The sequence below is a fragment of the Ceratosolen solmsi genome, unplaced genomic scaffold (genome assembly GCF_000503995.2).
Source record: "Ceratosolen solmsi marchali unplaced genomic scaffold, CerSol_1.0 scaffold41, whole genome shotgun sequence".
Classification (NCBI taxonomy): Eukaryota; Metazoa; Arthropoda; class Insecta; order Hymenoptera; family Agaonidae; genus Ceratosolen; species Ceratosolen solmsi.
The window spans coordinates 1203166-1217967 of NW_011948424.1; the positions used below are offsets into that span (position 1 = coordinate 1203166).

Sequence of the window (14802 nt, forward strand, 5' to 3'; positions counted from 1 at the left end):
GGGCGATGTTGAGGGACAGTTTGCGATAAATTGGGATGAGTGACGGTCGAGTAGTCGGACGAATTCCCATTAGATAAGAGCGAATTGTCACTTTCAAGCTTATTCAACCAAGCATTAAGAACCTTGGAAAACGTAACGAATTCTCCCACATAGCGACACTCTCAATTACGCCCGCATACGCATTATATGTACACAATATATATATTGGTGGGCTCGCGAAATTACGGATTCACAGTGTAACCGCAAATACACGTCCGTTCATTATAAAAACGAATTGTTGCGTCAACATCGGCGATGGGATCGTCGCCAGTCGCAGCTGGACATTAGGCTAATGAGAGTCGTTTGGCCAGTAGTCGCGAGCCGATCGTCCCTCGGTCGGGATGAGGCCCGTCAGGCCTCGGAGATGGAGTCATCGGGCAATATGTCCGTTCTCCGGGCGTTGTATCGTTGGACGGGCGTCGTCTGGACGATGAGAGGAAGCGCGGGTAATCTGCTCGGAGGCGCGGGTATTTGCTTCGGCAGCTCGCTCGACGTCACCATCGCGTGCTCTGTCGTCGAGCCGTGGATGCGCGCGTCGTATTTCTTCGGGGTCGACTTTGATGACTTTGTCTTTTTCTCCTGAAAGTTGCAAGGCTTGTGTTAAGCGCTTTAAAATTCTGCTATAATTATGATAATAAAAGGCCGAATTCATCAGGAAATTAATCCTCGAATTTCATTCGCCGGGCTCGTTGCTCGCGTCTCGGCCTAAAATTAGATTTTGCTAAGTTTTTAATATTCTTCTAAAGTTGCGATATTTTTGTATACATAATAGCGCGAACGAAAGAAAACAAAATAATAATTATCAATGTTTAACAATAGTACGTGAAATTTTTTTAAGATTTATATGTGTGAAAGTCAGTGCTTATAATTGTACAAAATTTAAAAGCAGATACTGAAATTTACATCTTTTTCGACATTTTTTTTTTTTTTTTTTTATTTCTTCTTTTTGTAGATTAAAATCGTTATTTAGAGAGCATCGTCGAGTTATATTGAATGGAAAGTAAGAAATTAGAATTACGCTCGTTCAATTTAATATTATAATGGTTTTTGTATCGAGCTTTCGAAGCAGATTTTTCAATCTATCGATATTTCATGGGATTCGATAAAGTTTGAAGGGACAAGTTAATTAATTTAATTACAAGTTAATACCTTTCATATAAAAATTTTACTCCCAAACTCAAATGATCACCATTAGAGTTAATGCAACAATTACAATTAATAATATCTCGAATGCCTATTTTATTTATTAAGTTTGATTTTGAATTTTTACTGTCGCAATAAAACAGACTTTAAAATCTATTGTGTTGTCAGCTTGTTTTTAAGATGCAGATAAAATATTCTTATACTTTAACGCGTATTTCATATATTAATAAAGTGTTAAAGTTAAAATGGCTTACGAGAAGTATTATTATTCAGACAAGACGAGAAGTATTATATTATTTAGAGCTTATTAATATTGTATTGCCGAGGTTAAATAAATCAAGATAACTTTTTAAATTGAAGATTATTTATTTGCAATGCGTTGAAAATTTCTTTTCTAAATAATGCCTCACGAGCATTTCATGCAGAAATACAATATCAGCTCGGATTGCAAATAGCGTTAAAATTATCAAAACGATATCATAGAAGTAGTTCTAACAATCAAATATTAGCAACGAAATATAATGGCAACATTGCGCAAATGAAATGGAAGAAAACCTCATGGCGCATTAAAGATTTCCTTTGATAAAATCAAGTCCGTCCGACCAATAGGATAAAATAATAATTCTCTCGCGACTTACCGTGTGGTAAGGCTGGGTGGCTTTTAAAAAAGTTGATGGCTCGAGCCTCAGGGTAAACCGTGAGTCGGCACCGGTCGGGGTATCCTGCTGCCGGAAATTGCCGCTCTTGCCGCGGAAATTCACGTACACCTTGGGCCTGCCGTTCTTCAGGTAATAGAGCTTCTCGTCACTCAAGTTCTTCTCCGACTGGGGCGAACTCATCGGGTACTGTAAGGACCTCTCGCTCTCGGCCTCGAGGGTCGCCGACTCGTAGAAGCGCTGATTGGGACCGAGGACGACCTCGTGCACACCGACAATCGACCGGGGCACAATTTCCGCTGGAGGATACGTCATGTTGTAGTCCTCCTCGTCGAAGCGACGACCACTTAGAGGGAGCAATTGCCGTTGTTTTGCCAGGACTGCCTGTACGATCCCGTGCAGGTCCAAATTCTCCACGTTCTCCCCATCGCGTACTTCGATCTCCAGAAATCTGCGGACGTGTTTTTTTTTTTTTTTTTTTCCCACTTTATCGGCTCGATAGTATTGGAAAGTTGCGTATTGGATAGCTTAGTAGTTTTCTAACTTTAAGGTAATATTGAGAGTCTTTCTCTTAAAGATTACTTATTCAATTAAAAGGAAAAGAAAAAAAAATAAGAATTAATAATAATAAGTAATCGATATTATCGCGAAGTTATCTTATTCGTTGTCGAGACGGCCTGTCTAATGTTTGCAAGTACTTCTCTATAATTTATTGCTCGAACGGGGACAATTGTTTTGTAGATACCATCTGGTACTTCTTATTATACGCGTTATTGTAATATACACGTACACGTATACAATATACACGTTAAACCTTAAAAAAGCGGATTATATATTTCGAAAAAACGTCGATGTATAAATAATTGAGTAATAATTTTATGCATCACTTTCCGCACTTTTGTTATGTTTTGTGTTATATCGCGCACGGCTAATGCTTTGAGATGGGAAAAGCGCGAGGCAACTTTGCTGGGCATTCGATTAATTTGTCTCCGTAAAGTAAGCAACTCATTTCAAGGAAATGGCTTGGCGTTAGAGTTAAACAAAACCATCGGAGCCCATTAATTTAGAAAGCTGGGCATCCTACCTATAATCTTGCTGGGTTTCGGGCTTCTCGACGTTGGTCCTTTGATGGAGACCTTTGTCGCCAAAGTTCTTGACGGAGTCGAAGGACGAGGCGACGTAGTCTATCGGTATGTAATTGGGCAGTGACGGAGGCCTCGGCAAAACTACAGCGGGTAATGCCGTTCCTGTTAGCAACACCAGCAGCAGCAACAACAGCCAAATCAGCGACTGCGGTGGCGGCGACGGCGGCGGCACAAGACGAGTGTCCAGCATCCTTCTGCAGATGAGAGGAAAAATGCTCGTTATGCTTTGTATTTGAAGTGTGTCCTTGGGACGTACGCGCTCGCGTGCACGTATACAACTGTCATTGGATAATGAACTTAGGTTTAATTGGATTAGCCGGTTTTTCTCGGTTACCGTTTTCCGCTCGTCTGATCAGGAATTAAAACCGTATTAATAATTTCGGCTGGGCTTGAGTTCTAGTTGAGTCGGTTTGCTTTTTGCAATACTTGCCCGGAGTGATTTCTGGTTTTGAAACAGTAACTAGAACTAGTGATAATTTGCTTCGCTAACTTAAGCTCTATAACTTTCTCGTGTGTTTGCCGATGTGGACGAGATAAGCTTGGCTGAAAGTAATTACGTAAATAGCTTCGCGTTGCAAATGCATTCGATGCTACTAGTTCTATCATAATCCGCGTAAGTTTAAGCGATACGATATGCTTGAATTATTTCGCTTTAATTATAGAGAAACTTCTTTTTTTTATTCATCTTTTTTGTTTTTTGTTTTGTATTTTTTCCTCGTGTTAATTAGAATAGGAGAAGGAGTTGGATTCGGCGTTATTTCTTATTTGCGCCATAAGTAAAATGAACGCTCGTAAAGCTTTATGTAGTTTTGTGTTTTCTGTGTCTACTAACGAACTTCACGAATAGAATATTCCGACGTGAAGCATAGAAGATTAATATTACGAGGAAAAAAAAGGCGTAGAATGTATTAGCAAAAAAAAAAGAAAAAAAAATAGAAATGGCGAACTAGCTTTAATTGCACTCTGGATCGAATATATTTTTCTGATAAGATAATAAGAACCTTGGCAAATATTTAAATTGATCTTCGGTGACTGGCAACAGGGCATTTTTCCATTGAAAATTGTAATTTATCTCGATGTAATTTATACCAAACAATGCAAATTTAGTAGCTACATTAAGCTACATTAAGCTATACCCGTGTAAAGGAAGAAATTAGCATAATTTGTATGATCTGTAGGGAATGAAATGTAAAAATCGCGCTTACTCGTAAGAGAATTGAAAGGGCGTAATTGATGAAGATGCTCGTAAGCGGAAATAATTCGAATGCACAAGCCAATGTAATAAAGACATTGTACGCCGCTCTTAAATGGCAATTAAAATTACCATTGAAAATCATTGATTAAAGAACAATCTCCCAATTGGCCGGGCCCCGAAGAGAAAAGCCCCATTATATGCAACACAAGACTCATTATCTTGTAACGCAGCCGATGCCCGGGCGATAAATCTGTCCGTGTCTCTCGGGCGTAGCCATCGCTCCGAGTGAAAAGATTTCTTCTCCGTTCGCGAGGAAAAAGAAGTGCGGGAGGGAAGGGGCAATAATACAACGTTTGCCGTTGGATTTTCCCGTTGGAGAACAAAGGGAATTGCCGCGCGCAGGGTACGCAATACATTGATTGACCGCCTCATTTACACGGCTGCCGATGCCAACTGACCCAGGATCCCGTTGACCCAATAAAGCCGACCATGCGCGAGGCAGCGCCGGTGAAAGTTCACGTCGCGGTCACCGAGGCAATTTCACTTTGTTGTCTTGCTTGCGTAACGAGGACCGAGAGGACAAGTGGATCGACGACTGGCCGCTTTTTCATCCCGTTCGGCTCGTTCTTTTCGCCACGTGCGTAACGGCACCATTGGCGCCTTTAAAGTAAAAGTCACTTGGCTCTGTCGCTTCGTTCGCCTCGTTCGCCTCCTTCGCTTCGTTCGCTTCGTTCGCTTCGTTCGCATCTTTCGCATGTTTTCGAGAGCGGCCTGGCCGGTATGTTAAATCACAATAATAACCCAGTGATCGGCTTTGGAGATTTTATTCATCTGGTCTTTATAATGTGCCGTAAGTGTTGTTAAATAACTCGCGTCGAACCGCTTGGATCTCCATCTCATCGATTATGCCGAGAGCATTAAGTCACATACGACCACTGTTCGCACTGTTAATTGGATGATGATTACAAGATCTCGGAAGATCTGGGGAGGCACGATCGATTAATGTTCACCAGCGATCCGATCGATCGCCGTCAATTCACTACAATGCCGAATAATAGCTCCTAAGCGTATATTGTCCTCGAAATATCCTGTATTAAAATTCACGCGTAAAACAAATCTGTCGACAATCATTTCCGTATCGATTCATTTCCGTAAAGGCATACGATCATTAAATAAATAATCATTGCTTATAATCCAAGAATAATTAGCGTATCAGCTAAATTTCACACGCCGTAGATTGTCTAATCGGGGTTGAAATTTCATAGGGACGTGAAATATACGGCTTAGGTGGCCATAACATTCACTCGATAAATTGAAGTTCCCAATCAAGTTTGTAATGAATGCATGGTAAAGAGAATTACCGCTTCGTGGTATTATTAAGAGGGTTACAGCATCTAATCACCCATCTCGTTCGTTGCGATTTTTTCCCCGCAAATAGGCACAAGAGCGTCCGCATAAGCTCGGTGTATCAGTAAAATCGGTACGTAATATCCTCGGCGCGCGAAAATCCACGAGTCCCTCATTATCGTTCGCCTACAATTTGTTTGCTCAGCGTAAGCTCTGTCTCCTCCTCTCCCCCCCCCCCCCCCCCCCCCCCCCACTCACACCCCCCGCCGCCGTCGAAATGTCTCGTAATTGCAAATTCACCTAGTCCCACCCCCTCAAGTAAGTTATTAATCAAGACGAAACGGCGATCTTTAAAGGCGATCAGCCCTAATTGCCCGATAAGTGGCATTCGAAGCCGCAGTCGCGCAAGTTCTCACAATTAGTTTTGTAATAATAATAGCCAGCGACAGCTTTTCCCCAGCTTCATTTGGGAAGCTAAATGCACCGACTGTAATTAAGGTTTTGTTCGGAATAACGAATCAACTTCGCGGTGAGCCATGGTAAATGCTTTTTCGTTACTATTGCCTCCAAGCCAACTCCTCACTCTCTTTCTTCTTTTTCTTCCTCTTCATCATCATCATCATCATCGTCGTCATCGTCGTCGTCGTCGTCGTCGTCGTCGTCATCATCTTCTTCATCTTCTGCTTCTTCTTATACCGCCGATGTTTTGAAATATTTAAGCTCATTTGCCTCTTTGTTTTCTATTTGTTTTGAGGTGACTTTGGAATTTTGCTGACACGACGTTTAGCGTCAACCGTGATTATAGGATTCGACTCTCATTGATATCCATTACACGCCTAACGGAATAACGTCTCTTTACGGATATTGATGAATAACTTGACTTTTTCCCATTGTGAAAGTAAATTGACAAATTAAAACTCACTACTAGCATTGTAATCGCATTTTCTTACGATTTCAAATAGCATGCCATTCGCTTACGATATAGCAAATTTAAATGAAAAGTGAAACTTGATTTTTCTTTTCTTTTTTCTTTTTTACCGTGGTAATAACAAGCGAGGTCGTAATAAATCGTTAATAAAACCATGTATTAAAACGGTATAAATCAAAGGAAGTTAAATAAATGATGAATGATACAGTATTTAATTTATTTCGCTTCTCTTAATGCCACGCGACACTATTACGTCTATTACATTTATTTTTGTAATATGCCAAGAGAAAATATAATATAATTGACTAATATTGGCGGCAAAATATAAGTACATTAAGTAAGAATAGTGGGAATTAATAAGATGCGCTTGTCTATAATAAATATAAGATTTATAAGTATTAAATTGACAACATTTTATGTTAAAGATGAGCTCATTGGGTGTTATTCGATAAGCTTTTCAATTAAATAAACTACCGACTTTGGAATTGATTATTCTTTTAATTAATTATCATTATTCAACCATACGAGATTCACAGATGCGAAATCGCTGTTTCTATAGTTGATCAGACACAACATGACGTTCTCAAATAACCGACAGTTGGTATGTATAGGCTGTTTTAATAATTTAATTCTAATAAAATATTATTTTCAATTATCAAATGTAAAAATGCTTTGCTCTTAATCGTGGAAGTGAGCCTGGCAAGTACGGCAACAAGTGTAATGTGACTTGAAAAATTGACGGAATCATAAATATGGCGAAACGCGCGTCGTAAATTAAACGTCTGCGTTTCACTCTATATTCACAAGTGATTAAATATTCCTCAAAGAAAGAAAGAAAGTAAGAAAGACATAAAGAAAGAAAGAAATAATGAAAGGCCCACTATTCCTACCGTTCTAGTCATTTCTCTTTACATGGGAATCCATTAAGCGCGTTACATACTGCTGCAAACGGAATCCATCTAAAAATGATCTTCCTATGCAAGTTTAATATATTCCGCATAAACTCATCTCGGGATTTCTTCCTCTAGACGCGCGCATAAGCACGCGAATCTCCCTTTCCCGAAGCACGGCATTAAAGCGTAGCACCGCACGTTTTCTCGCGCCGCTTGATACGCGCTGCACACTATATGGGTGTGGTACTCCCTCTCTCTCTCTCTCTCTCTCTCTCTCTCTCTCTTCTCCTCTACCTCCTTCACCTCCTTCACCTCCTTCACCCCCTTCACCCCCTTCACCCCCTTCACCTCCTCCTCCTCCTCCTCCTCATCCACAGCGCTCTCGCCACCAATACCAATGCGCACCAATGCGCGTACGTAGGCGAGAAAGAGTTCGCTCTCCGACGTGGAAACTGGTTTTCTTAAAAAGTGCAAGTGCATTCGGTTGCGGCGGCCGAGCGATCGTGTGTGGGTGCATGAGAACGGACGGCGGGAAAGATGTGTATCGCAATCGCCCTCGCCGTGAGCTCGTATATCTGTATGGATGTGCCGTAGTGGTGTGCGCGCGGGCGAGTGTCCGTGAATGGGCTTGGGTGTTTTTGTGCGGGGCGTAGTGAGAAAAGACGGAAAATTTCATAAAATAAAATTGAATCGTTTTCTTTGCAACGTTTCGAGCAGGAAGCCTGAATTTATGAAAGACTCGACGATGAAAATCTAGTAAAAATTAATCCTCCTTCCCTGCGATGTTCTTTCGCTAATGTAATCCATTAAATGTTATTAAAACTATTTCATTTTAAGATGCGATTAAAGTTGAATGTTTGTTATTCATGAAAAATAAAAAAAATTTCGTCTACTGCGATATTCCTAGTGTTAATGGAATATTGTCTTATGAAATACGAAATTTTTATGGCAAATATGAGATAATCAATTAAAATTTGATGCTCCATTAGTTTATTAAGTAGACACGTATATCCAATGTTCTTGCTTGTTTATTCTTAGTTTATGTTTAGTTTATTTATGATTTCTTAAATTATAAAATTAGCATCGATAACTTTAAAAAATACGCAATGTAATATAACAAAAAAAAAAAAAAACAAAAAAAAAAAAAAAAAAAAAAAAAAAAAATGGTAAAAAACTTATTTGGATATCATAATATCAATACAAGCTCTATGGTTAATGATTATCCTGTTTATTTTATTACTTTTATAATAAGATTTCAGCTATAATCTTCTTTTTTAATATTGATTTAATTACATATTGATAAATTGCAGAGCGTTCTTAACAAATAACCATTCATTTGAGAGTTTATATAACAAAAATAAATGTTCGTTATTTGTGAACATGTACTTAACAATCGATTATTAAGATTCTTCAGAGTCGAATGATCGAGAGCATTATATGTTGATAGTCATATAAATATAAAATTTGAAGCATTATATATGTAAATTTGTATAAATCTCTTGTTAATAATCAAATATTACTTTAATATATATATATATATATATATATATATATATATATATATATATATATATATATATATATATATGTCTATATATATATATCCCGTTATAAGTTTAGAAATTGTGGAGAGGACAGAATAATTTAAATTATAACTCAAATGACTTTACAAACTATTATTAACTATACAGTTATTACAATCGCAACAATAGATATAAACAGTAATTTTCAAGCAATTCTTTTATTTTTTTTTTTGATTATATAACACACAATAGTACGAGAATTGGTCACATTGCCAATATACATGTCAGTTTGTTGATTATTTATATTTATATTAAACTGTTCACTTATAGCGTTAATTGTTGGTAATTTCGAAACGATAATCGCAAAAAAATGTACCCTAAAAATTCTGGAAATCGGTAACCTCATTCTCACATTAAATTGTGTCTAATACAACTTTTTCTAGTCGCTCACAATGAAAATTTATATCTCATTAAATGCTAAAAGCTTTTTGATAATTGTCATAGAATTATAATGTATATAAAGAATAAATTTAGTTGAAAACATTTTTTAAATTAAAATAAATTGTTTCACGCTGTGGACAAAAAACGCTTATTTTTAATCTTTAATTAGGCAATTTTAATAATTTTAATAAGTGAATTATACTTTTGCTATTAGAATTATCGTTATAATGGTCTGAATTCTCAAATATAAAGAATAAATTTTTTTTCATAAATTTGCAGAACTATGATATATTTGCTAATCATTATTCAAATAGCATTTGGTGGATTACGTATTGTTTTAAGTTAATCAAACTTTCAAATGCGCTACGCACTTGGAATAAAGAAAAGATATATTTGATATTCAAGAGACTACTCGTCCTATTTCAAAATAAAAAATGAACCCAAGACATTTTTAAAATCTACCGACATTTAATTATATCGTTTTAGTATTATCGAGAGCATAAGAAACATTCGATTAGAAATGTTGCATACGCGTTCTTGCTTTTCTCTGATATTTACAAGTTCAGTCATCTTAAAGGGGATTTTTATATTAATTCGTATTCTCTCGTTCTTTTTCTTGTTATTTCCCTTCTTATAAAAAGAAGTTAGAAACCACAGCCGTATATTTATTTAAAAATAAAAACTTGGAAAAAACACAACCACGACTCGTAAACCTACATTTACATCGCATTGATCGAAATAAGAGTAATAATCTTCCCGAGAGCGGTATTATTCACATCTCATACAGGACGAAAAGTAGGCTATACTCTACATTTCCTAGCCACTGTCGCCCAAAGAAAAAATAATCGCGCGCTATTGCCAGTCCGAAAGTTAACGATTCATTCGTCTCTTTCTCTCTCTCTCTCTCTCTCTCTCTCTCTCTCTCTCTCTACATATATATATATATATATATATATATATATATATATACCGCTTCCTTTCATCACGGTGACGCGCAACTATCTCTTGCTCGAGAATATGAGAATATGAGCGCGAGCACATGTCACCTTCGAGCTCAATGGTTATGTTATACATACCGTGATCCGATGTACTTGTGCACACACAGATACGTAACGAATTGAAAACTTCATAAATCCATTGTTGTCGCAAGAGAAACGGGCATGGATCGTTAAAAGGAAAAAGAGTCAGTTGATTATCTTCTGTTATTCCTTTCTTTACAAAATTCTTATACCATGTAGGGTCTCTGGCAAATCATTCGATAATATTATTAGAATACAAGCTGAGCGTTTTTTTTTTTTTTTTTTTTTTTTTTTTTTTTTTTTTTCATTATATTGCGAGATTGGAAAGTTTAGAAATATTTACAACTTCAGAATAGATAAGCCAATCATGGATTATAAACAAATTTTCTTTTTATAGTTCTATGTAATAAATGTTTCCGAACGGAATAGCAAATACGTGATTGAAATACATTGCCTTTAGTCTCATTTGGTATGCCAGAGTATTATAAAGAAAAAATTTTTTTGGCAAAACTATATAAATAAGGCTTAAAGTATATATGATAAATTAAAATTATTCACCGTTTAATAGTGCTAAAATTTAATATAAACATCAAATTGCCTGTGAATACAAGATAGTGTCTCACTCTGGTAGATAATTTGTTATTCATTTTGTCCTCCTATTAAAGAGAATAATCTTCTTTCAGCATTTACATAGCGTATACGGTACCTTTATACACTAACGAAAAACGAGATAAATAACATCATTAGCTATTTTATACTACCTATTATGAGTTCTAGGAGAAATATAAAAGAAAAACATAGTGAGGATGAAGCGAATGAAACAAAATGCCTTCTCCAAATGACATGAATTCGTTTTTAAGAATTGTTTTTAATGTTTAATAAAATTTACGTAGTCTTTTAAATGACGTTGTCTTTAATTAAATACAATTTATTAAAATTACATCTATCACTCCGGTTGATTGAAACGGTTGATAAATGCTGTAGGCTTATATAAAGAGAAAAAAAAAAAAAAAGAAGAAGAAAAAAAATTAGTTAATTATATGGGTGAGAAGTTGTTATTTTTACGTATAGATCATAATGAATTTTATAGATTGTAATACAATCCGTTAGATCCACCCATCATTCCAATAAAAGAATGACAACAAAAGAACGCGACAACCGACTCGAATATTTGTTGTTGAGAAACGACTTTCCAGAGCAATCGTTGATACGAACCGCCAGAAGTAAATAGTAAAAATGGGCTGGATGTCTCGATATCTCGATAATTAGTCGCCGGAATTCCGCGGAATGGAAAGCGAGCGCCGTCCACGGACATCATATTTAACTTTTCACTCGTACGACAGTCGGGAAATTTCGCGGAGGACTACACGAAATACAATCGTTGAAGTTGGGAAGCGGAATATCAGGCCGACGCTAGGGAAAATCCTATGAATGCATGTATTATACGTGGAAACGGACAATTAGGCGCATTTTGCATCCGGATGGAGGACAATTACTTCGAGTTTCACCACTCTTTTCTCTTTTTTTTTCTTCTTTTATTTTCTTTTTTTTTTCTTTTTTTTTTTTTAGACAAGAATATCATCGCGCTTTGTACACAGATATCCGGAATATTTTCTTCCTATTTGTTTGGCTACTGATACTCTCTGTGACTTTATTGGCAATGCATGAAAGTAACGAATGAAAATGAAGGTTATTCTTTGGAATATCACGATTATGGGTATTCGGGTAGGTTGCACCTAGAGTTTTTAAGAGAATATCATTCCCATTTGTTTTTTATCTTGGAATATTCCAAAAAAAAAAAAAAAAAGCTATGTCAAACCAGTGATTTTCTTTCTATTATCGTTATATCCATCCAATGCATAAATAGATACATATTTCATTCAATTATTGAATGTAATAAAAATTAATTTCAACTAATTTAATATTCCGAAATTATAATTAATGATAGTTCAAAAAGTTCCTTAAATGTTCCTCAAATATTTCTGAAATATTCCTGAAATAATTCGTTTCGTGAATATTATATTTTTTGTAAATTACACGCTTTCAGCTCAATTTTAACGCAAGTGATCTTTACTGAAATTTTATTGAGAATAAAATCGTATCAGTATATTCAACTTATGGTTAAGAAGAAATAGTTGAATCTTTTCTCTTAAGGAAATAGTTCGTTTGAAAGTACGTTTATTTTATAGCACAGTAAAGATTTATATGAAAGTTTTTCAAATTTATAGATTTAAAAATGAATTTATTTATAATTAGATGTTTAAGTTTTTTTTTTTTTTGTTTTTAGTTTTTTACAATTATATTTACTGATAACCAATTTTTCGTGTATACAGTAGCATGAATAATGAAGAAGAAAAATTTCCCTTCAAATCTATCGAAACCATATTCTTCTTCATTGTTTCTCCATTAACTAACATTTCCGAAATAATGAAATTTTTCAACTTGCATATCGTAATACTTTATCTACATTTTATATACTCTCTTGCGCGCATGAATTTAAATTATCATTGTTTTATGTTTTTTATTTGATCATATTTTTAACAATTTTACAAATATTAGATTGAAATAATTATTTTTGTATTATGTATTAATATTTTGTTTAATTTATAGTATCGCATTAAACACTTTTTTTTTTCGCAAACTAAGATATTTAATTGATTTAATTCAGAAGGGAAAAAAATTATTTTATGACATTTTCTCAAAATAGCTTATTACAATTGTAACTGTACTGCATTAGCCGATCGACTTCACTTTCCTTGCATGGATTTACCATATTTCATGAGATACGTCACGAAGAATCTTGGCGAATAAACAATCTTACAAGTAACTCAATACAGTTCATTTCATTGCAGAACTTTCATCTGTATTGTTTATTATTTCTCAGAGTATATTCAGGCTATTGATAAATGTTCAGAAATCACGCGCTCTGATTTAACTTAAACTTATTGCTATTTAACATTTCTGTCTGTCTCCCTCTCAGTTATATAAGGTATATATGTGTAAGCAGCGTGTAATAAAGTAATATCGCGATTATTGAAAAGAAAAGAACAAAAAAGGAAGAAAAAAAAACGTTTTACCATTTTCAATTCGATATTAAAATATGTGTAATCCGTATGATTTGGTCTTATGGTTTCTAAACATGAGTTGTCAAGAAAGAAAAATTTGCTTCTTCTATGGTTTCGTGAGCCCCGATCTAAAATGCACGTAGGCACGCATTAGCTTGCCTATACGTTATAAAATATTCATATAGTTGCAAAATATTTTGTTATCGATGATATTGTTGATAATACTGGTGAAGAAGAAAAAACTAAACATCTTAATATTAAATAATCGTTGATTATTCTATTATGTTTATATTTGCAATGTCGTGTTAAATGAAGATGGAAATATAAAATTTTATTACACATAATATTTCACTATGAAGTTGTATTATAAAATAACGGATAAATAATTCTTCAATTGAGTATAATTAATCAATTAACGATATCTTAAATGATATCTTAAATCTAATCCTATGAAAGGTATTGTTATTCTACCGATAAATATTATAGGGGAGGGGGAGGGGGAGGGGGGACGTAAGAGGAGGAGGGGGTGATAGAAACCCTTGAATACCATTATGTCGTTAGAATTGAAAATTCGGTGAATAAACATTTCTATTGTGGTAAGAGTTAGAAAAAGCGTTGTAATTAATGGAGCAAAAGTTTTAAATTTCCTATGAGTATACTCAACTTTCACTCGAGTGACACTCGCACATCAATTAAATTGTTCTTGCAAATTAACAGTTTATAATGCAAGAAGCATCGGGCTCTATAAAAGCGTCAAAATGAAATTTTTCCACAGTGCCGGGCAAAAACGGCACGTATCCTGGATTAAAACCCCGGTCGGCGTATCTTCGTATCACCAACACACTAAATACAAATGCCATATATACGAGTGCAGTAAATCTCGTGGACCGCTCGACGGGCAGACGAGAGGATTTGAAAATTGTTTATTCCGTACGAGGAGGAACTCGGCGGGCAGAGAGAGAGAGAGAGAGAGAGAGAGAGAGAGAACGCTCCTCGGTCGAGTCCTACTACCAAAGTAGCTGGCCTACGAAGTAACAGGAGCCGATCCTTTGCCGGGAGATGCTTTATCAACACCCACGCGCGCTGCTAAGTTAAATGCAAAGTCGGGGAGCAACGAGATGTGGAAGTATATCTCAATCGGGCCTGATGAAATTCTCTTACTCTCTCTCTCCTCGATCTTTCAATTTCTTGGCCCGTGCTTATTATTATTTCGCCCTTAGCACGGTGTAATTGATTGATGGAAATTGAATGTAAAGCCATAAAGCTTTTTTACGAGGATAAGAATTTCTCGTTGGAGTCAAGGCGCAATTTTATTGTGCATATCCTGACAGGCGGAAAGGCACTTTCATATTTCTTGTAATGAAGAGGCTGAAATTTACAGTAGTGGTACCGTCCCGGGATGTTATCA

The 14802-nt window shown here is 35.8% G+C and overlaps 1 protein-coding gene across 1 annotated transcript in view; it reads right to left on the minus strand.

The window, feature by feature from the left end:
- Nucleotides 1-14802, minus strand: part of LOC105362485 (uncharacterized) — a 36930-nt gene continuing 22128 nt past the window's right edge. The window contains exons 2-4 of the mRNA XM_011499943.1: nucleotides 2923-3177; nucleotides 1821-2289; nucleotides 1-618 (exon numbers count right to left, since the gene is read on the minus strand). Of these exons, the coding sequence (XP_011498245.1) occupies nucleotides 391-618; nucleotides 1821-2289; nucleotides 2923-3177 (952 nt within the window). The 3' untranslated portion in view covers nucleotides 1-390. The remainder of the gene's footprint in view (nucleotides 619-1820; nucleotides 2290-2922; nucleotides 3178-14802) is intronic.